The sequence below is a fragment of the Mytilus galloprovincialis genome, chromosome 14 (genome assembly GCF_965363235.1).
Source record: "Mytilus galloprovincialis chromosome 14, xbMytGall1.hap1.1, whole genome shotgun sequence".
NCBI classification, from domain to species: Eukaryota; Metazoa; Mollusca; class Bivalvia; order Mytilida; family Mytilidae; genus Mytilus; species Mytilus galloprovincialis.
Window position 1 is genome coordinate 53,770,797 of NC_134851.1, and position 24,715 is coordinate 53,795,511.

The following is a 24,715-nucleotide window of genomic DNA, read 5'->3' on the forward strand; positions in this document are numbered from 1 at the left end:
TTTCCCAACCTATTCCAGCAGCTTGTCCTTTCACATTGTATATATTTAATATCATAGGAAGTGCCCCCACCCTTTGTGAACCAATTTGAGGGGTCTTCATTTGCATCACATGGTTAGGTTAACTTTTTAACATATGACATGTGCTGATGTGTGTTGTGTTAGTACTTACAAATTATGCCACCTGCTAGCCCCTGAGTCTGAGTGTACCTAACTGTTTATGAGGCATGCTATAAATGTCCCAAATCTACCTTCAATAATGTAGCTGCATATCTGTACTAAAAATACTGTGTTAAATGTAATCACAATTACAGACAATTTTGAAATGAATGCAAGGGCTGTATAGCCAGCCATGGTACAAAATGTAGTTAACTTCCATCATCAATGCTCCAGACTAAAAAATATTGATTCAATTTCAGATTATTTAAAATTTTCAAAATTGTATCTAGAGTGGGGCGCCCATATTCGCCGGGGACACAATTTCGCCGTTTTATGATTTTGAGGTGTAAAAACTTCAAAGGATGGCTGAAATGGAAGACATATACTGGTAAATGATATTATATAACAAATATGATTATTTTTTTATAACTGAGACAAAATAGCGGAACCTACTGAAAAGGAACCAAAAACGGAGAACCATTTTCGGCCAATTTCCTGAAGAAAAAACACGAATTCAAAGAAGTACATGTATTTCTAAGTAATTCTTTGACTGAATGCCCCTAAATTTCAGTTCTTAACACCTTTGAAATGTCTGCTATTCATCTATTATGAAATCGATTTGATCAATGTTATTAAAAGCTGCAGTTATTTGATTTTAAATTGATGTGTAAAAACGGCGAATATGTGTCCCCCATTGACATAAAATCAGGTAATTTCAAACACCCTTTAATCTAACTTTTCTGATGATTATATTCAAACAAACACGTTTTCAAGCTTAAGAATATTTTGCATTTGAAGTTATCTTCATATAGAAATATCAGTATACATGTACTTCAAAAACATTCACACCTGAACAGAAACTGCAGAAAACATGAAAAGATGTGGCGAAAATGAGCACCTCACTCTACATCTATTCATATAATACAGAAAGGTTTTGAAGTTTTCTAGACTAGAAAATACAAATTTATACTCATTATACCACCGCTTTAAAAAAAAGGGGGGGTATACTGTTTTACCTCTGTCTTTCCTTCCGTCAGTCAGTCTATCCGTCCCATGAATATTTTTCTCAGGAACTACAACACAAGGATTTCTGAAATTTGGTTTCAGGATTTATCTAAGTCAGCTATACCGTGTGATGCGATTTCAGATTCATCACTCGACAACTTCCTGTTTACCGAACACTTGCATATTTTTTCACTATTTATATTATCCACTTGCTGCTGGGGTATCATCAGTGAGCAGTAGCTCGCAGTTTCACGTGTTTGTACTTTAAATTGGTTAAAAGAAACTTATTACACACAAAAAATTGTCACCTTAATGTACCCCTCATGCATGTCTTACATTTAAAGGGATATTTAAAAACATTGTCATGGAAGGTCATCTAACAGGTTGTTCTCAACCTGATTATGGTGCAATGTACATGTATTGCCTCCCTCTTGTTAAATATATTGGCTTTTATAATGATAAGCTCAATAGTTGGTCATACAATGTACATAAGCTGCAGTTTATTATATAGTAAGATGTACTTGTACTACTAGACTTCTTGACCTTGTGATTTATTGACCTATGTACATATATGCATGTAATACTGTAATCAAATTTGCATGTTCCTGTACTAGACTCTTTGACATTGCTCTTGTGATTTATTGACATACAAATTACATGTACATGTGTATGTTATTTGGTTTTTATGTTTAATACCTTAATACATGTACATCTATTCTATACTATTTATGTTATTGTAGCTGTAGTTCATCTGTGTCTGCAATATTATACATGTACATGTAATTTTGTCAGATGTGTATGTCTTTCTGAAGGGATGCAACTAACCACAGCTGAAAGTTTTATATGAATATGCTATGATTTTAATTTGATATGTCTGTCTAGCAGGGTTCTTAGTCTTGAATGCACAATGTTTTTGTTAGATATAGGTAGCTGTCAGTTATCTGCGAGTACTATCAGATCTGTACCTAGTGTCTTTTTCTTGTCAGATAAAATGTACAAGTACCCGGCCATGACCAAAAAGGTCCACCTGTATTTTTGTGCATCTGATGAGTTGAGCCTTTTTCAACTGATTTTTATAGTTGTTTCTAATGCTGTACTGTTGAACCACTGTCCCAGCTTAGGGGGAGGGTTGGGATCCTGCTATCATGTTTACCCTTGCCATATTATGGATGGGTGTGTCTGTCCCAAGTCAAAAGCCTGTAATTCAGTGGTTGTCTTTTTTTTATGTGTTACATATTTGTTTTTCATTCGTTTTTTGTACCCAAGTTAGGCTGTTGGTGACATTCAGGGTCTTTTATAGAAGACTATGTGGTATGGGCTTTGCTCATTGCTGAAGGCTGCATTGACCAATAGTGTCATTTTCATCTCTTGTGGAGATTTGTCATAATATTGGCAATCATACCACATCTTTCTTTTTTTTATTCATCTGAATGTTTTTTTAGGGTCCCTAAAAGGATGAAGAATCTTCTTAATTTGAACTTGTGCAAATGTTAATATGTAGATAGACAACTACCATAAAACAAGAAACCAACAGATGAGTTTATAACGAAGACTACAGGTACAATATTATATTACATATTAAGGCATAAATCTTAATATACCTTATATTGACTGTGTTTGAAAAATACACTGTTTTAGTAATTATTCTGCTCATTTTGGAGGTCGTGATTTGCAAATAAACAAATATTTAAATTTGTATTTGTTTGATTTTGGCATAATAAAACAAAGTCAATGTTCAATTTCTGCTACTGTTAACACAATTTGTTTAATCTGAGTTTGCTAGTAGACTGAAGGTTACATGTAAATACACATGTCTGCTATATCATGTACAATTATTCATTAAGCTGCTACCCAACACCTCCTTAAAATTAACTTGGCTCGTTCAATTTTCACAAAATTTTTACAAAATACATGTATTTACTTTGACCCTTTGAAATGAATACAAAAATTTCAAAAAACTTGAACCAATTGATTTCTGGGAAGAAATGGTTGAATATATTTCAGTTTGACAAACACTAGTTCGATCATTGAAAAGCTTAAAATTTCCTGAACAGTATAAAATGATTAAAATGATTAACTGATTTTACAGAGTTATCTCCAGTATTTAAGGTAGTGACTGGTACTACCTTAAATGAACAAAATATTATGTATATGTCATTCAGAAATTTTTCGATGTGAATACTATATAGCCTGACAACTGTCCATATCTTTTCAGATGATTAAAATGTTTATAAAAAGCTTTTATTAAAGTTAAAGATTATTGAAACTATCAATTTGATTATGATTCATAACATCTTCAAAAATCATTTGCTGATCTTTTACTTAAATATTGGTATATATAGTGTAAGATAATATTGTATACGTTATGCATGCATATCAAAACTTGTTATTTGTCATTACATTTGCTTTCGGATCTTTCAAAAACCACATTTACTTAATTTTTTTTTTTGGATTAGAATATAAATGAATTACCAATAAGTTGAATAACAGAATAATTTTGCATATTATTATCTTTCATTAAATGATTTGTGAACCCAGATTATTGGTCAAAACTTTTTGTCTCTACCACTTCCTAATCATTTCTTTCAGAAACAATATGAAGACGTGCAAAAAAGGAAATTTAAATCTTAAACCTTATATGCATTAATACCCAGAAAAAACTTTTAACTTTCAGCAATACAACATGTACAATATACAGGTAATAATAACTCTTTTACAGATGATAATTGTATTATCGAATTAAAATCAATATTGCAGCAATAAGTTTGTTATGAACAGTATTAGATTTATATCAATATAATGCAATTTCGATCCAAAAAAAATTTAAAATAAATTTCACAGTTCTTCAAATTATACAGTCTGGAGAGATTTTAATTATATATTCCTTATTCTTCCATTGTCTCTATAATCTCCATATCGCTATCAAATTGTAAAAATTCTTCCCTTATTAAAGGGGTCTTTACTCTGGTACTTCTTCTATTATCTACCATGTCTACAGATGATTTAGTACATGTAGCATACTGGTGGAATTCAGCAGTGATTTGTTGGTTACATTGCTGCATATTTCTTTTTTCTTCCTTCTTCTGTCTCTTCCTCTCTCTTTCCTCTTCCTTTTCGGTGTCTCTTATTTCTCTGTCTCTTTTCTTTCTTTCTCTTTCTTCTTTCTTTGCTTCCTTCAAAACTTCAGCTTCTTCCTTTTTTCTAGCTCTTTCTGTTTTTCTTTCTTCTTTTTCTTCTGCCAACTTTACTGCCTCATCACGCTTTGACTGTAGTTTTTGAAGCATTTCATCCCCTGTTATTACCCTGGCTTCTGTAATGATTTTACTAGAAGTTTTTTTTGCTAGAGATGGATTTGCTGGAGGTAACAGCACATCTGCTAAACTTCTTGGAATTAAGTTTTTTGTTACAAGGGGATTTTCAGTTGGTTCATTTATGCTCATCTCTATTTCTTTAACATAGGAGATAGTGTTGCCACAACAGTGACAAAGAATTGTTGATTCCTGGAGCTCTGTAAAAGAAAAAACTCGAGGTACAAAAATGTAGAATTTAACAAAAGATTAAATAACTCAGAAGTTAATGGGCAAGCAAGAATAACACTATTGAAACTATTTATTTGTTGCTGTGTTACATTTTTTTGTTTAATTATTTTTTTGTATAGGCCTAAAAAAAAAAAGATATGTGTTTCCGGTAACATCATTTTGAAAAATAGGGTCGAGTGAGCTTTTCTCATCACTTTGCGTCCGGCTTCCGGCGTCGTCCGGCGTTAGCTTTTACAAAAATCTTCTCCTCTGAAACTACTGGGCCAAATCAAACCAAACTTGGCCACAATCATCAACCATTTGTCAACTGGATGAAAAAGTTGTGTAATTTTAGAATGGAATGATTAGTGATTAGGTATATTTATAGCCTGTCCCAAGTCGAGAGCCTGTAATTGTTTGTTTATATGTAATCCCCATTGGTCAATCAATTTTCCCCAAATTAAGTGAAGAGGTGGGTGTGGGGGTCAGTGAAAAAACTATGTGAATTAAGTTTTTTATCCTACATTTAGGAGATAACTGTATTGTATTTTTAGCTCCGACGGCATCAATTGGGGATTTGATGGTCGCAAATTAAGTTTACTGGCGACGCGTTAGCGGAGACAGTAAACGGGTATTTGCGACCATCAAATCCCAAATTGATGCCGTCGGAGCTTAAAATACAATATTGTTATCTCCATTCTAATGAAACTGACAGAAAACAACGTTTAAACATGTATTTAAAATCTGTCATATACCGTCTGCGCTTGCGCGTACGTCCCATAGCATCAATTGTCAATTGATGCCATGTAAGAAAGTGACATTATCCAATCAAAATGAACGTTACAAACGTTGTTGCATTAGAATGAAATTTTGATGTCATCAATAAGTCACCATGGGAAACACAAACAAATGTCTTCGTTTAGAAAACCACTGAACATGCTGAATGGAATGAAACCAAGCATAGCATGAATGTTCTTAATGAGATAATGACCAGTAGTTATTACTTTTTAGCCAATCCAACTTCCAAGATGCCTAGATGGCCACCATGGTGGGGATTAAGTTTAACATAGGACCCTATGGGAAATACATACAAATTTCTTCTTTTAGAGAAACACTGAATGGAATGCAGTTAAAATTTTTATACGAAACACAAAAATTAAGAAATGTTGGTCGTATATTGGTATCACATCATCATTGAGAGAAAAGTAAAATCACAAAGATACTGAACTCAGAGGAAAATCCTATCAGGAAGTCCATAATCACATGGCAAAATCAAATGACAAAACACATCTAAAATGAATGGACAAGAACTTCCCACCTCTAAACAGTCAGCAATATTCTTGACTTTTTTTTCAAAACTACCTCCACCCTTTTTTATTCGAAAATATGCGTAATTTTCATCAAATTGGGAATTTTGGAATAAACGATGAATTTGACTGAAACTTCAATTTACAGACTCCATTTCAACTTTGAAATAAAACCTCTTTTTGTCAGTGATGATACATAACCAGACCCTTAAATCTGCACCTACAGTAATTTTAGGCAAGAAAAAAAGTTAAAATGAGTGTTTGTCAGTTTGAATTCATGCACAATTAGTACTGAGACTGCACTGTTTGGGAAAAAAGTTGTTTTTGGGAATATTTTAAGCCATTTTTTTTTCATTTTGGGATTTTCCTCCAGGGGAAAAGCCTTTTTCTCCATTAATATAAGGCAAACAATATCACTGCTTAACAATATGTATTCATATATGGGATAAGGCCATAATAAATAATAGGTTTGTTTGCCCAAACGTACCTACCCAGAAAAAAGCTGCCTACTCAAATTCTTTTATTGTCCTGATTTGAAGAAGTTTTTTTTTTAATCAAATAGGCATGAAGACTAATAACATCTGATACTTCAATTTCTTTTTGCCTACCTACCTACCCACTGTCTCAACCTTTATGTAGGGTTTGGGCAAACCAAAATATTTTTAAGTATGGCCTAAGGCCTTAATTAATATATTGTTTGTTTTTCCCAAATCCCGATTCTACGAAGCCAGGTGTGGGTAGGTATGGAAATAATTTTATTTTTCCAAAAAGCTTGAACATTATCGGACAATCCTGCAAGCCTGAAAATCAGAAATGAATAAAATAATATTCGATTTAGTTATGACAAAATTTTATTATGAGTAGCACCATTTTTGCAAGGTTTGTCGGGATTTTGGAAACAAACAATATTTTAGTTCAGGCCTAATATAACAAATCAAATGAAATAAATAGTTTACCATTACTGGTGATTGTTGTTGTATCTACATCTGTAGTTTCTTTATTTGTCTTTTCAGATTTGTTGAAGTCGGCAGGCGCAAGTTGTGAATTTGGAATTATGGATCTGTCTACAGGATACATTCCTGATTTCCTGAAAGACTCTTTGACCCTTGCTAGTGTTGTAGTCTGGTCAATTGCAGTGCTGCAAATAAAAATGATACCCATTACTGAAGAAAAAGTGTAAGTTGCATGTTCTTGTCAGTGTTTATATATGTTACAGAAATTAGATTATACAGTTCATGTGAAATTGAAGTTTGAAGTCTGCTGACAAAAAACTGAAAATCAGTAAGTATTTAACACCATTAACCTTAAAAAATACTTGTTGAGGCCAAATAAAAATATATACTGCAGCTGTCCTATTTGAGCAGTCAAATTGCATTGACTATATTTATATGTCATATACAGTCCATGACCGTATATCACCTTGTTTATGAGGTTGACAATGCGTTTCCGTAGAATTTTATTTATGACGTCAATAAAACATACAGGTTTGGGAAATTTTACGTCGTTCGCTCCAAATTTAAAAATGATTGTTTTTACACTAAATACTTCATTTAAAACACTTATATGAGTTGCAGTATATAAAGGATAACCATACATTGTCTCGAAATATCAATCGGTTATTTGTACTCGGCTCGAAACAGGTAGAAATGCTAGGCACAGCCTTGTACAAATATAAACATTGATATTTGAGACAATGTATGGTTATTCTATGTGTGTGGTTCCAGTTACATACTTTTAAAAAATGAGGTCGGTAGGTCGGCAAATAATTTTAAATTTATTTTTATTTTTGAATGTCAAAATCTGGAAAAAATTGTGTGTTTACCGAAATTGTTTCCAGTATTATACACACCCCAACCGGAAGTCCACCATTTTTAGATATGTTTTGTTGTAAAATAAACAGTCATGATATGTTTTTAGTTAATTTTGTTGCATTCTGTTATGAATTGTTACATTTTAGCCATATCAGATACTTGTGATGGAAATTCAAATGACAGAAATCTATGAATTTAATTATTTTAATTCCCAATCCTCAAAATTTGATTGCTTGAAAATTCGGTTGTACCAAAAAAATACATAAACATATAATCCAAGCATATGTACATGTAAATACCTTAATAAAGCAGGAAACTTGGCTTTGCCTATGGTGGCACACTTGTTCAGGTTTCCCAAGGTAACTGATAATTGGTTCACTTTTTCTTTTAGAGGTCCAAAGATGGCAACATCCAGTGGCTGCAGCAGATGTGTAGTATGAGGTGGTAAACCAATTATGTGAATGTTGTTAGCTTTGGCCTTCTCTATCAGGTCAATACTGATATGGGAATCGTGGTTATCAAAAATCAGCAGTACTGGTCTTCTTGTTCCACAGAATGGTATGAAAACTTTGTCGAACCAGTTTTCAAACAACTGGGTATCCATGTACCCGGATTCAGAGGATCCATATAACCAGTTATCTGGAACACCATCCTTAAAGCTCCTATGAGGCAGGCAACCATCAAAAATCAGAAATGAAGGGAGGACATGTCCATCCGCTGCTATGCACATGTGAACTGTAATGTGACCATGGACTAATACTTTTTGTTGGTAGCTGTGTGACCCTTTTAGTGTTAAAACTTTTTCCTTACTTTTTTCTTTACCACTGAAGCCAGACTCGTCACAGTTAAATATCTGGTTGGGTTTATTTGTTAATCCTAAAGAGTCGACTGTGTCCACTAGCAACTTGAAATATTGGTCAACCACAGTGACATTAGACATGCGTCTCCTGGCTTTGTCCTGCTGTTCTGGTAACTTTTCCGACAATTCAAGGTGTCTGTTTAGAAGTTTGTTGACCCATTTGTTACTAGGACCTTTTTCCATATTGAATAAAGTTGATCTACCTGATTTCTCAATGATAGAAATTACGAATGCTTTTAACATTCTTCTTGTCAAAGGAAAACCTCTCTCTGCCATATACTTGACGTAGTTTATTAAAGATGTTTCTTCCTCATCTGTCAGCATCTTTGAAGGTCCATTCAAATGGTTGTCATACTTTCCATTGACATGGTCTGATATGGTTGTCCTTGGTACCCCATATTCTGTAGCTGCTTTAGAAATACTTAATTTGTTTGAATTTACTGCACCAATGGCCTTATCAAGGGACTCCTGCAGGTATTGCTTTTTTTGTGGCATCCTTAAAAGTAAAGATGAATACATTTATATATTTTGATTAAAGGTCAATGAAGGCATATATATATATGAAGATTTAATCTACAGAATAAATTTCTAAGGACACAAGAAATATAATTGCCAATGAGAAAACTCTCCACCAAACCAGACTTTAACAATGAGCAAACCCAATTTAGATTGTAAGCAAAATAAAATAATGCTTGAATAATTATTGTCAAGTCTGCCAAAAACTCACAGAAAGCTTGGCATATGGATAGTTACAACAGTGGTGTACAAGCTAACTGCTTTTTATCTTAGAAGGTGAAAGACCTGGATGCTTCATACTTTGTATATAGATGCCTCATGTTACGAATTTTCCATCTCACATTTATATTGACCTCATTTTCCTGGTTCAATGGTTATAGCTTAGTTTTTATTCGACTGCAAAAATTGATTTTTTGTTGTCTTATATCATTTATATTGTTATCACGTTTCTGTCGTCGTATTTGTCTGTGGGGTCCGATTATTTTTAGTTTTCGCTCTCGAACTTTAGTAAAAGTGAATAGAAATTTTAACACAAGATTCATGGCCTTAAAAGGAAGGGTGGGATTGATTTAGTAAGTTTTGGTCCCAACAGTTTAGGAATAAGGGGCCAAAAAGGGCAAAAAGGGCCCAAATAAGTATTTTTAGCTCACCTGGCCCGATGGGCCAAGTGAGCTTTTCTCATCACTTGGTGTCTGTCGTCGTTAACTTTTACAAAAATCTTCTCCTCTGAAACTACTGGGCCACAATCATCATTGGGGTATCTAGTTTATAAATTGTGTGGCGTTACCCGCCAAACCTACCAAGATGGCCGCCATGGCTAAAAATAGAACATAGGGGTAAAACGCAGTTTTCGGCTTATAACTCAAAAACCAAAGCATTTAGAGCAAATCTGACATGGGGGTAAAATTGTTTATCAGGTCAAGATCTATCTGCCCTGAAATTTTCAGATGAATCAGACAACCCGTTGTTGGGTTGCTGCCCCTGAATTGGTAATTTTAAGGAAATTTTGCTGTTTTTGGTTATTATCTTGAATATAATTATAGATAGAGATAAACTGTAAGCAGCAATAATGTTCAGCAAAGTAAGATTTACAAATAAGTCGACATGACCAAAATGGTCAATTGACCCCCTAAGGAGTTATTGTCCTTTATAATCAATTTTAAACAATTTTCTTAAAATTAGTAAATTTTTACTACCGGTAACATTTCCCACAGAAACTACTGGGCCAAGTTCATTATAGATGGTGATAATTGTAAGCAGCAAGAATGTTCAGTAAAGTAAGATGTACAAACATATCACCATCACCAAAACAAAATTTTGTCATGAATCCATCTACTTCTTTTGTTTAATATTCACATAGACCAAGGTGAGCGACACAGGCTCTTTAGAGCCCCTAGTTTGGTTTTGGCACTATAAATTTAGTTTAAGTAAATAGAGATTTATGAAATATTGACACAAGGTTTGTGACTATAAAAGACAGGTTGGAATTGATTTTGGAAGTTAAGATTCCAACAGTTAAGAAATTAGGGGCCAAAAAAGGGCTCAAATAAGCATTATTCTTGGTTTTTGCACAGTAACTTAAGGATGTACTTAGGTGAGGTTTTAGAATTTGTGCCAATGCTTGTACTCCTTGGTGTTTTTCCGTACAATACAATGTGAAATATTTTGCCCCATAACACCCATTTATTTTAAGACTAAATAGCTCATGAAAGGTCATCTACCAAAATTTTAGAAGATTCTTAATTTTCTTTCTTTTGTTTTGAGACCTAATAATACCAATGCAAATATAAGGTAGAACTCAGAGTCGGCCTTTTCCGGCAATATTTTAAATTTCGAATATCTCGAAAAGGAGGTCCATGACCTATCAATATTTTTAACTTAATTTTATCCTTAGTTGATGCTCTACCAGCTTATAGTATCAATTTTAACTTCTTACTGTGTATGTAGATTCTTGATTGTTGGTCTTATTTTCAAATTGGTCTACATTAAGGTCCAAAGGGTCTAAAATTAAACTTAGTTTGATTTTAACAAAAATTGAACCCTTGGGGTTCTTTAATATTTTGAATCTAAAAATGTACTTAATTATTGGCCCAGTTTTCAATTTGGCCCAAATCGAGGTCCAAAATTAAATTTTGTTTGATTTCATCAAAAATTGAATAATTGGGGTTCTTTGATATGCCAAATCTAACTGTGAATGTAGATTCTTAATTCTTGGTCCTGTTTTCAAATTGGTCTACATTAAAGTCCAAAGGGTCCAAAATTAAATTAAAAGTTTGATTTTAGCAAAAATTTAATTTTTGGGCTTTGATATGCTGAATCTAAACATGTACTTGGATTTTTATACGACTGCAAAATTTGAAAAAAAATTTGTCGTATATTGCTATCACGTTGGCGTCGTTGTCCAAATACTTTAAGTTTTCGCGTTTTTGCACTCGCTTTAGTAAAAGTGAATAGAAAATTATGAAATTTTAACACAAGGTTTATGACCACAAAAGGAAGGTTGGGATAGATTTGGGGAGTTTTGATCCCAACATTTTAGGAATTGGGGGCCAAAAAGGGCCCAAATAAGCATTTTCTTGTTTTTCGCACAGTAACTAGTTTAAGTAAAAAGAAATCTATGAAATTTTGACACAAGGTTTATGACCACAAAATGAAGGTTGGGAGTTTTGGTTTTAACAGTTTAGAAATTGGGGGCCAAAAAGGGGTCCAAATAAGCATTTTTCTTGGTTTTCGCACCACAACTTAAGTATAAGTTAATAGAAATCTATGAAATTTGAACACAGGGTTTATGACCACAAAAGGAAGGTTGGTATTGATTTTGGGAGTTTTGGTTCTAACAGTTTAGGAATTAGGGGCCAAAAAGGGGTCCAAATAAGCATTTTTCTTGCTTTTCGCACCATAACTTTAGTATAAGTAAATAGAAATCTATGAAATTTAAACACAAGGGTTATGATCATAAAAGGAAGGTTGGTATTGATTTTGGGAGTATTGGTCCTAACAGTTTAGGAATAAAGGGTCCAAAATTAAACTTTTGTACTTAGATTTTTTATTATTGACCCAGTTTTCAAGTTGGTCCAAATCGGGGTCCAAAATTAAACTTTGTTTAATTTCATCAAAAATTAAATAATTGGGGTTCTTTGATATGCCAAATCTAACTGTGTATGTAGATTCTTAATTTTTGGTCCCGTTTTCAAATTGGTCAACATTAGGGTCCAAAATTAAACTAAGTTTGATTTTAACAAATTTATTTCTTGAGCTTTGATATTTGCTGAATCTAAACATGTACTTAGATTATTGATTATTGGCCCAGTTTACAAGTTGGTCCAAATCAGGATTCAAAATTATTATATTAAGTTTTGTGCAATAGCAAGAAATTTTCAATTGCACAGTATCCAGCAATAGCAAAAAATCTTCAATTGTACAGTATTGTGCAATAGCAAGAAATTTTCAATTGCTCAGTATTGTTCAATAGCAAGTATTATGGCATTGGTTGTAATAGTATTGGCAGATCTCATTTCTATTGATGATATTTGACCCCATTCCCTCAGTCATGGTCCATGGAATGCCATTGTATTTCCACCAAAACACGATGGTACATGCGTCAATGAAGCAATGTAATGTTCGTGGTGAAGTTTGTTTCATAGAAACTAAACAATAAGTCGACTATATTGTGTGTAGGACTACATGTATTTCCTGTATTGTTTATCTAACCTTGGCCTCTTATTCTTGTTAATGTTGTTGTAAAGCTTTATATGTTAAGGAATGGTTATTAAAGGAGACTGACATATTAGTGAAAGATGAAATATGGTCACTTTACATGGTTTTAAAACCACTATAACGACCAGGTTGTGCCATTAATCAATTGTTAACAAACTTGCTCATTCACACTTCTTTATTGGTAATAATACGACTAACTGTTGTTCATATTGGTGTGACTGAAACCCAACAACATAACTAAGACATTTAGCATTCAGATTTCCAGTTAATAACTAGTTCTCATCGGTGTATGTTCCGAAAGCGAGCTAATTGATTGTCTATATTGGTGTTTTTTGGTGGGCACGTTTCACAGACCCCACAAATATTCACTCTGTTATAGTTTTTGTTGAGCCTGCAACTTTTGTTGCAGAAAGCTCGACATAGGGATAGTGATCCGGTGGTGGCGTTAGCTAACTGTTTAAATTTGTGAAGGTGGAAGACCTGGATGCTTCATACTTTGTATATAGATGCCTCATGTTACGAAGTTTCTGTCAGTCACATGTCAAATGTCCTTGACCTCATTGTCATGGTTCAGTGACTTCTTGAAAAAAACTTCACATTTTTAGCTCACCTGGCCCAAAGGGCCAAGTGAGCTTTTCTCAGCACTTGGCGTCCGGCGTCCGTCGTCTGGCGTCGTTAACTTTTACAAAAATCTTCTCCTCTGAAACTACTGGGCCAAATTTAACCAAACTTGGCCACAATCATCATTGTGGTATCTAGTTTAAAAAATGTGTCTGGTGACCCGGTCAACCAACCAAGATGGCCGCCATGGCTAAAAATAGAACATAGGGGTAAAATGCAGTTTTTGGCTTATAATTCAAAAACCAAAGCATTTAGAGCAAATCTGACAGGGGTATTATTGTTCATCAGGTCAAGATCTATCTGCCCTGAAATTTTCAGATGAATCGGACATTTCGTTGTTGGGTTGCTGCCCCTGAAATGGTAATTTTAAGGAAATTTTGCTGTTTTTGGTTATTATCTTGAATATTATTATAGATAGAGATAAACTTTAAACAGCAATAATGTTCAGCAAAGTAAGAACTAAAAATAAGTCAGTATGACCAAAATAGTCAATTGACCCCCTGAGGAGTTATTGCCCTTCATAGTCAATTTTTAACAATTTTCTTAAAATTTGAAGATTTTCATTAACATTTTCCACAGAAAGTACTGTTATAGATAGAGATAATTGTAAGCAGCAAGAATGTTTAGTAAAGTAAGATCTACAAACACATCACCATCACCAAAACACAATTTTGTCATGAATCCATCTGTGTCCATTGTTTAATATTCACATAGACCAAGGTGAGCGACACAGGCTCTTTAGAGCCTCTAGTTTGTATGTTGAATTCTCTCTTATAAGTAATAGGATAATTATATTTGGTATGTGCGTACCTTGCAAGGTCCTCGTGCCCTTCGGACAGTTTTCACTTTACCTCGACTTTATTTCATGGATCAGTGAACAAGGTTAAGTTTTGGTGGTCAAGTCCACATCTCAGATACTATAAGCAATAGGGCTAGTATATTCGGTGTATGGAAGGACTGTAAGGTGTCATCTGACCTTGACCTCATTTTCATGGTTCAGTGGTTATAGTTAAGTTTTTGTGTTTTGGGCTGTTTTTCTCATACTTTATCCAATAGGTACACTATATTTGTTGTATGGTATGATTATAGGGTGTACATGTCTAGCGTGCAGATGTCATCTGCCTCATTTCATTGTTCAGTTGTCAAAGTTAAAGTTTTTGAGTTTTGGTCTCTTCATCTAATACTACATTGTATTAGCCATAGGTAAACTATTTGGTGTATAGAAATATTTTATGATCTATAAGTCAGTGGCGCAGGTTTTGTTTGACCTTGACCTCATTTTCACTGTCTACTGATAACGAAGTGTTAAGATTTGGTGTTTTGGTCTATTTTTCTAAAAATTATAATTAATAGGTCAACTGTAATTGTTGTATGGAAGCATTGTTAGTTACATGTATGTGTCTGCCTGGCATGGTTCATCTGACCTTGACCTCATTATCATGGTTCATTGGTCTTTATTTAGTTATCTTGGTTAATGTTAAGTTTATGTGACAGTATTAATAAAGCTTTATACTTAGCACTATCAACATAATATCAATGATTAATAAAGAAGGCGAGACATTTCAGCGTGTGCACTCTTGTTGTAATTTTAATAACTTTCTTTAAACATAATGGATTTCTACCAAACTAGGACATGCAGAAGCTTGTTTATGATGATAAGATGGTATCTAGAAGTAAACTTTGTGAAAATAAAATTCCATTTCTTCCGTATTTTACTTATAAATGCACTTAGTTTTTCTGTGGGAAAACATTACCTTCACCCTGTGGTTAAAGTTTTGTTTCGCCTTGCTGGAGTTGAAAAGCGCGCCTTGCTGGAGTTGAAAAGCGAGACGGGTATGCTTTTGTCGGCGACGGCGTCAACAATGTATTAGTTTGTGATTAGGTCTAGTTTATGGTGAACCACAAGTGGTAGGTCAATCATATTTGGTATGCAGTTGTATAATATTAAAAAGAAGATGTGGTATGATTGCCAATGAGCATACCACATAGTCCGCTATAAAAGGCCCCGATAAGACTAATGTAAAACAATTCAAACGAGAAAACTAATATTGCCACATCTCATTTCCATGGGGGATTATTTGGCCCTGCTCCCTCAGTCATGGTCTATTGACTTAAAAACTTTTGCTTATTTTATATGTATTATTTTGTGATTAGGTCAGTTTATTGGGCACCACAAGTGGTAGGTCAATGATGTTTGGTCTGCAGTTATTTCAGCATTGGCATATCTCATTTGCATGGACATAATTAGGTTCCGCCCCCTTAGTCATGGTCTATTCACTTTAAATTTTTTCTTGTTTGTCATGTATTCGTTTGTAGATTAGGTCAGTTCAAGGTGAACCATTAGTGGTACGCCAATGTTGATTGGAGTTTGTTTAGCCATGTTTAGCCATGTTTCATTGACTTGGAATATTTGCATAACTTGTGTAAGATGTTAAAGCATTGCTATTTTTATTTCAACATTTTCGTATCGAAATTAAAAAAGGCGACACATATCTCTGATAACAGCTTATTAAAACTTTAATAACTTTCTTAAACTATCCTTGGTCCTTGTTGGTTTGTGCCAAACTTGGACAAAAGCTTGTCTATGTCGTATGATCATAAGAAAGTATCCAGAGGTAAATTTTGTAAAACGATAAATCAATTTTGTTCGTATTTTACTTTAAATGGACTTGGATTTTCTGCCAGGAAACGAAAAATTGTTACCTTTCTTGTACTATTTTTGATTCGTACCAAACTTGGACAGAAGCTTGTTAATGATTAAAAGCTTGTATCTTGAAGGAAATTTTGTACCTGTGTATCTGTATTTTACTTGTAAATGGACCAGTTAACAGTACGTCCAGTCTGCAGTTAAAGTTTACAAACATTTATTAGATTCATTTACTATCCTGGATTTTTACCTTACTTGGACAGAAGCTTCTTACAATCAAAAGATAGTATCAAGCGGTATATTTTTATTGAATCTTTCTCATTTTTGTTGACCCTTCAATTTACAGCAGAAGTAGGCGAGACACTGGGTTCTGCGGAACCCTTACAAATTTTTAGGTCTTGTCCTCTAGTTCATATTGGAGCGTTTTATGCTGTTTTGTGTACTCATCTCGCTGTTGTTGTATGTTATGATTGCATGTTGTACTTTTTCGTTGGAGTTTATTTGATGGTTGTACTCGGAAGCCTTTAAAAGCCTGTAATGTTTTACTTATACATGTTATACAAATTGTGACCTGAATGGACAGTTGTCTCATTGGTAATCTAGTCACATTTTTTTCATATCTATATGAGCATTTAATGTGGTATACAAAGTCCGTTTTAAAAGCGGGGGACTTTCTATACTAACTGGACTGAGTACTTTAAAAAACGATGCACAAATATTAAAATTATCGACTGATCTCGGCCGAGCTAATATTGGTATAAAAAGTCCCAGTTTGAAAGAAACCGTTGTTTGTTTCCTTGATGTAAGTACTGTATTCTGGTCTATTTGTTCGATGATATGACTTCTCTGTACGTCATTTTTTTCGATGTAGACCTTTGTGTTGGAGTTGACATGATGATGGTTAAAAGAAGAAAGAGTATAAGTGCTAGTTCTCCCACTCTATATGAAAGTCACAATTTGTAAACCTAGTAAACCATTAAAGGCCAAACGGACGGCTGTTGATACAAACGTTTGGCTGCCGCTATAATGCAAGCCTTAAAAATCCACAGAAAATGACTAGTGTAAAACCTTCAAAACAAGAAAACTAACTCTGGTACACCCACATTTCGCTAGTTCAGTGATAAGCTCTTGGAAGCCTCCCGAATTATTTTTCATAATTAATCAAATGTTTGTTACTGAAAACACAGAATTTAAACTGGAAGTACATAAACAAAGAATATGGTATCAGTAGCGTATCCAAAGAGGGGGTGGGGTGTTAAAACACTTATTTTTGCCATTTTTTCTGCATTTTGAATGTGGACACCCCCCCCCCCCCCCCCAAAAAAAAATACACACATTTTAAAATGGGTGGGATAGGTATGACTTGCAACTCTTTATAATAGATAAAAAGCAATGCCAAACGTCAAGTAATTCCGTCCATGTACAGGTTAACGAATTTAACGAATTTTGTGCATTGGTTGTGAATATCCCTTATACACCCCTTAAAAGTTATACACCCCTTAAAAGTAACAAGTGCTTGCTTGCTAATACAAAGATGTGACGTAATATCATAACAATGGCCTTGACTTTAAGCGTTGCAGTTTGTAAACAATGCTGGAGACGTACGATTTTATTCTTAAATGTGCATGATTTATGTTGTACAACCTGCAAAGGCAGTCTGGATTAATTTAGGAATAACATTTGTGAATTCCAAAATGTAAGTCAATATGTGGGTCATTTTCAAAAAATGTCGAATTTTGAAATTGAAAAATTTATTAAAAGTTACTTATTCAAACAACCCTCTACATAAGCAAATCAAAACAAACAGTACTTTAAGAACAACATATTAAAAGATGCAATCTTAATGATGTCATACAAGAATATCTTGAAACATTTTTTGATCGGTGGTACAATATTTTGTCTATCCTGTTACCATTTTCAAAAGAAATTTTGGGTTATTAAGAAAAGGTTTAGGTAAAATGTTAAGCTTGTTTTACGTTACCAATTAGATGGTTTTCAAGAGAATAAACTTCTATATATATTCATTCTGTAAAATAATAGATTATTTGCCAATTTTCTAGGTTGTACTGAAAAATGGCTCTAAAAATTGGTTTTCAAAGGTTGTAAAAATTACCACAAGTAATGCAAGTCTAAGATAGCAATTTATATTGTTCGGCCTTTTTTCACCCTTTCAAATAAACCCAACATCAAGTAAATCCTTCATAAGTTAATTTACTTTTCTCTTTATTTCGTTGGTAACAGGAACGTACGTTTCTGATATATCACTATATAAAAGTCTATCCTGTTACCTTTTTGTCTATCCTGTTACCGATATCAGTATTGCACCTGCAAATGCTTAATTGGGAAGATTAAGACGTTATAACCTTAAGATGAGTTCAAACAATGAAATATTTCATTCGTTTTCCACCTACATGTTAAGATAAAAAAATTAACGACGTTTTTGTCTATAATTGTCTATCCTGTTACTGTAACCATAGCAACCATAGTAACAGCATAGACATAACAGGATAGACAAATTTCTTCGTTTTTGATTGCTGTTGTGAAATAACTACTCCCTTTGGTGAAGTGATTATGGTTTTCTATTGTGAATTTGGTTTCCAACACGTTATTGCACTTTTTACAACCATACTGTTAGTGTAATTAATCAAAATGGTTGGTAACAGCATAGACATGAAAAAAAGTACGCTCTATTTTTTTCACTAAATGTCTTGAAATTTTTTTTTCTCTACACTGTCGTTCAAGAAACGAGGCGTTTTAAATGTAAAGATTACTTTGCATTTTTGAAATCAACACTGACTGATTCAATATTCATAGGAAGAATAATTTAACGACTGATTTAAGTAGCGGTAACAGGATAGACATGAACCTCCTGTACGCTGATTGAATTTAGTTTGTAGATAATCTGTTACATACAATGATAAAAAAGCTACGATTTTTCGTTAGAATTATAATTAACGTTCTTAAAAAGTCCCCTTTGCAGATATCAAGGCGATCAGAAAATCGGAAAAAAATCATTTGAAATGTGTTTTTCTGACAATGTACGCACACAAATACCCCCCAAATCGGACTTAAATGCAGTTTAATCTTATCAAAAAAGATGTAAGGTGTGTTTATTATTAATGTTCTGAATCACAAATCCGACAAGCTTTCATTTAAACCATTACAACTGAAATTTCCATTAGAAATAAAAAATTTAGCATGGGTGTACTGAAAATTCGACATTTTTTGAAAATGACCCATATTATTTTGTTATTAAAATCTCTTTTCTGGAAGGGAAAGCGTAATATGGTGTTTCAAATCAAGTAATGCAATGAATCAAATTTGTAGAATATAGGATACAGCAGATATATCTTTAATGTTTTCAATCTAAATGTTATATTATGTGTTCAAATATACGAAATAACATTTTCAACATCATTATCAAGTAGGAACAACCCGAAAATACAGCCACAAAAAGCAATATACAACGTCATTCAGCAACCATTTTTGCATCCCAGGTAAAAATCGGATAAAATGGCTCCCATTGAGAATCTTGGATGACAACAATTTTTATAAAATAAATTTGTATTCAAAATCGTGAAATGAATGGCTGAAACGATTCCCAAATGACGAACAGGGTTCTCGAAAATATGTAAACAAACCTTTTTTTGGTCAGTTTCTATTTATTTTTGCTACAAAGGATTCCCCCGTCTGAACATGCGATGCGAGGGTTAAAAAAAAGTGATTTTTGACAAATAAATATCCAAAAACTGATACTTACTGAACTAAATTTTGTCAACAACTTCTTGATGCTTGTCCGTTAAAAAAACACGATGACGTCATCGGATTGACCACGACGTTTCGCGGAAAAAATGCAAATGACGGTAACTGGTAACTGACGGTAACTAGTCGTCGACCAGTACACAAGTTACAAAATTTCTGAATTCTTGTTTTTGCAAACAAGTAAAAATTCATGTCGTATTTAACATCGAAATTATTAGGTCCGTCCCGTTTTTTCAAGATCACGTTGGAACGTTAAATTAGGCCGCCATTAAAAAAAATAATCGTACGAGATTTAACGAGAGTGACGAAACTTTTCAGATCGAACTCCGAAACAGCGGTTACGTCCTCTTTACTACGCTACGTTGACTTTAACTTATGAAAATTGCTGGATCCACCACTGCTGGAACATGAAATTGTGGTCAAAACTGTAATTTGGCTTTAACAATAGAAAGATCATATTATAGGGAACATGTGTACTAAGTTTCAACTTGATTGGACTTCAACTTCATTTAAAACTACTGCAACTTGTTATTGAAACTCAAAGAGGGACAGACAGAATAACAGATGAAGGAAATAATCCACAGACACAAATGTAATGCTCCTAGGTGGGGCATCAAATCTACAACAATTATATAGCTTATTCAAAATAGAATATATTAATTCATATTCTAAATCTATATCTATTTTTTTACCCCAAATCCTGGCATATTTCTGGAGAAAAATTGGCCATTCTCTTCTTCTGTGTTTTTTGAGACAAAAAAGAGGAAAAACAATGTTTGCTAGATGAAATAAAATCAAATAAACGAGAAAATGAGGAAAAACAATTTCTACAAACTGAGGCTTCATTTTGAAATAATTCATCAATCAAATCAAAACTATCTGAACCAAAAACTAATTTTAATTTAGAACTAAAGTCATAATCGGAACATTTCTTTCCATTGGAATTAAATTTAACAGAAATTCCAGAACTAAGGCAAAAACAGCAATCAAATGGGTTTTCTTTTGTTGGTGTGGTATCTGGCACATGATCTTTATTTTCCATTTCTAAAAGAGATGACAAATTGTATAGTTTTGATAATTAGAATTATCTGATCATCTTAATATCAATATTGAGTGATGAAAATGGTCTCCTAACAATTGGAAATAATCAACATGATCGATCAAAATTATATTTGTTCTCATTAAAATGTTAAAATGTTTAGGCTTGTTAAAATAAAACTGAAAAAGATTATTACTTTAAAATATACAAAATACTAAGAATTTAGTCCCTGTCCTGAACCAATACTTCAGGAATTATTATACAAAAAATAAGCAAGCATAAAAAACCAATTTGTAAATTTACTATTATTCTAATATTTAGGCTAAATATAAAATTCAATCTTTCAAGTTTTTCCAAGTTAAGATATTTTTTGTAAACTGTGTAACACCAGTCATTAATTACTATACATTTACCTGATCCTATATAAAAATTTGCTTTCTGACACCTAAGTGAACCACTGAGATCTTTTGTTTCTGTTTCTAAAATGCAAATGAAATAATGCAGCTAAATACAGCTTTTTTTTTTTATTTAAATCTTTGGTGAACATTATTTATTGTTGTTCAAGTATTCCCTTTTTTCATACTCCTACCATTTTTTCCTCTAAATTCATCCACAACCATAATAGAAAATATGGAGGAGGGTGTAGTCCTATAACATATGACCTCAGGGGCATTATTTACTATTTCTATTTATTTTTCTGATTTTTTTTTCACTATCAAAGTGCCACCCATTAGACAAAAAATAAAAAATGAAAATATCAACATGAAAACATTAAATAGTGAATTATATAATGCAAAGGCATATATTATAGGACTAGAGGTGAAATAACATGTATTAAGGCTTATTGATTCATAAATTATTGACATCATGTTGACTTAGTCAAGAAGAAAGATGTGAAAATTAATAAGATCGGATCATTTAAGCTTTCTGTTTTTAATTTCCTCCATTTTGTTTATATAAATAATGTTATCAAAAGAAATAATAAAAAATATATAACCGAATTTTTGGCAACCTGATTCATCATGTTCATGGTGATTTTTTTTGTTCAAGAAAGCACAAATTAAATAATGCAGCTATTAAATACAGCTTTAGGGTAGGCTATTTTTGAGCATAAAAAGAAGAGAGGGTACCTAGGGAGTTTAGGAAATACACACTTTATTATATGGCGTTATGTATACATGTAGAAATAATTTCAGCTACAGTTTTTTAGATAGATGCATGATTTCGTTGCAGCAAATGGATTCTCAATATTTTTTGTATTTATTTATAATAAATTTGATTGACAAAATAAATTTAAAGCGATCATATGTGTCTCAAGTATTGGTAGCTGTTTTTTTCCTATTTAACTATATGCCTTGTATATCAATAATAAACATATTCTCTTGTTCTGACAGTGCACATTGTCGTAGTGCAAAAGTAAATATTGAAATAATGCTCACTCTTTACATAGTCATAGAACTGGCAAAATCAGCAGCAATTTCACTTCTTTAAATTTAAAATGCCGGTGCCGTCAAAATAGTTATTTTTATAGCAATAGGCATAATAGCATTCGATTTGTGCTTTGTGTTTCCTTTACCATTATCTCAATCTTAGAAGCTGGGTTGGTTTATGCAGCAGACGATTGTTTACGTTATTGAATCCCGGAAGAAGTCCTCTATTAAAGAGACCCGAGAGATGCGAAGTGCTGGTGGCAGTGATGATAGTTTAGCGAAGCAACGTCACCACTGTTTCGGAGTTTGTTTTCAGATGGGTCGTGTAGAAAGAGTTATCGTTCTTTATTCCAAAACGATGCTTCTACCATAAGTGCCAGCTAAAGCTGGCATATCAAATATATTGGTTCATGGTCCCAGTTGTTTCTTTTTATCAAAATGATATATATTTCTAACAAAGTTATCTAATAAATAGTCTGTTAATGCTTAGTTTTCACTTTAGGTATTGTTTTCTGTCTACTGTTCCATTTGGTGATATGTAGTTATTATCTTCTTCTTCTTCTTCTTCTTCTTCTTCTTCTGGAAGTCCACCCTATCTGCAGGGTCACCGCATTTAAAAATTTTGTTTATTTTTAAAATTGCGTTGTTTAAAATTTTATCTACTGGTTAAAATTTAAAATAATATTAACAGTTAGAATAGGATAAAACTAAATATTAGTTAAAACAGGAACTTGTATGTACACTATACATTTAAAATTATAAAATGGATAAAAGTAATCTTATCAGTTGTTTATATTCTCTTAACAACGGAAAGTGAAAGGAACTACTAAAATATAATCTGTACTAGTAATTGGTTAAATTTATGGACTAGTATGGTTTCTTAATAAGTTTAAATATATGTAGTTAAAAGATAAAATGGTAAGGGATACGAATAAAACAAGAGACTTGTAAAAATTAGTTTTAAGTAAAACAGTAGAGTTTGTCAATAGAATTTGGGTCTATAAGATTTTTACAGGGGTAATTAATACATATGCTCTAGTTATGGTTTAACTATGAATTACTTAGTATTAATTAAGTATATAGACAAAGTAGTATAATACTTGTTATATGTTACATTCCCACGACTGACAGCCACTTGTAGTTTAAGCTCAGAACTCAACTGATTGTTCATTTGTTTTCCAAAAGTTGGGTTCTTTTAGCATGCAATGCATAGATCCAGTCTTTGCAGATTCGTTCTAAGTCTCTCTGCTGAGGCACAGTTATAAGGTCGTTCCTAGAACAGTCAACCAACAATTCTAGAAGATCCTTATCAGAATCAATTATACTGCAATAGTGGATATGATTATCCTCTAGTAGGGATTTTAGTCTATCTTGATGAATTTTTCTCACACAATTCAGACTTTCACAGTTGATTAGGAAATGTTTATAATCCTCAGGTCCTACCATGCACAATTTGCATTCTGCAGATTTTGTTCCGTCAAATCGGTTGGTAATACTTTGGGTTTTGTAAGTTCCTGTAAGTATCCTGGATTTTATTATCCCTTTGCTAACATCTCTTTTATTATCTCTGACACTGCTCCAACAGAAGTTTGGTTTTTTAAAGTTCCAGTTGTTTACTTCCATATATTTGAGTGTTGATTTGCTTCTAGCAGATTCGGTCCATTTGTTTTTCCAGGTTTTGTCTATAACTTCATGAGTCAATCGTTTCCAATTTTTCTCAGGATTTAGTATAATCTCATGTGCGGATGGAAGATCATAAGATTTGAGAGTTCTGTCCACATTTATATACCAACTATTTGATTTATCATCTTTTGTAGCTAGCTGTCTAATTCCAATTTTACACTCAATTGAGTTGGGATCTTTTGATATTCTTAGAAATAGGGAAATGACAGCTTTATGTACGAGTTGCTCAATAGATTCGGCTCCGAGTAAGATATAGATAGCAGCATCTGCAGTTCTTTGTGGTAAGGATAGAATTTGTTTAAAAGTTTTTTTCTGAAAAGCTTCTAATTTTTGTATCTCGGTTTTAGTAATGTTGAGAATTTCAATTCCATAGAGCATTCTTGGTATAACATAAGTCCGCCATAGTTTATACGATAATAGTGGGTTTATACCATTTATTCCATGTAATCCAGCTCCTAATAGGGAATACATTGTAGCTCTTGCAACAGAAATTCTATTCTCTACATTTGGATTATTTTTCTCTTGTCTTTCAATTCCTAAATGTTTAATGTTTTGCTTTTCGTCTATTTTTTCATTAAAAAGTTGAAGATTTATATCTTTATTCTTCTTGTTAATCATTAGAATTTCAGTCTTTTTGCTGTTTA

The 24,715-nt window shown here is 33.0% G+C and overlaps 1 protein-coding gene and 1 long non-coding RNA gene across 2 annotated transcripts; one reads left to right on the plus strand and one right to left on the minus strand.

The window, feature by feature from the left end:
• The first annotated feature begins 2,385 nt into the window (after positions 1–2,385).
• LOC143058267 (uncharacterized) lies at positions 2,386–8,883 on the plus strand. The gene is made up of 5 exons (XR_012972974.1): positions 2,386–2,719; positions 3,751–3,859; positions 4,621–4,690; positions 7,000–7,162; positions 8,189–8,883. It is a non-coding gene; the product is annotated as an uncharacterized LOC143058267 (long non-coding RNA).
• Positions 3,900–20,042, minus strand: LOC143058265 (uncharacterized). The gene is made up of 4 exons (XM_076231736.1): positions 19,918–20,042; positions 8,097–9,152; positions 6,943–7,124; positions 3,900–4,669 (listed from the first exon to the last, which is right to left on the minus strand). The coding sequence occupies exons 2-4, from the start codon at positions 9,149–9,151 to the stop codon at positions 4,047–4,049; spliced, it is 1,860 nt and encodes a 619-aa protein (XP_076087851.1). The 5' UTR covers position 9,152; positions 19,918–20,042; the 3' UTR covers positions 3,900–4,046.
• Between the last annotated feature and the right edge of the window lie 4,673 nt (positions 20,043–24,715).

Coding starts and splice junctions, on each gene's coding strand:
- LOC143058265 (XM_076231736.1), bottom strand. CDS start 9,151: ATGCCACAAAAAAAGCAATACCTGCAGGAGTCCCTTGATAAGGCCATT. Junction 7,125..8,096: donor AAGTTTCCTGCTTTATTAAG/GTATTTACATGT, acceptor TTTTATTTGCAG/CACTGCAATTGACCAGACTA. Junction 4,670..6,942: donor AACAACAATCACCAGTAATG/GTAAACTATTTA, acceptor TTTCTTTTACAG/AGCTCCAGGAATCAACAATT.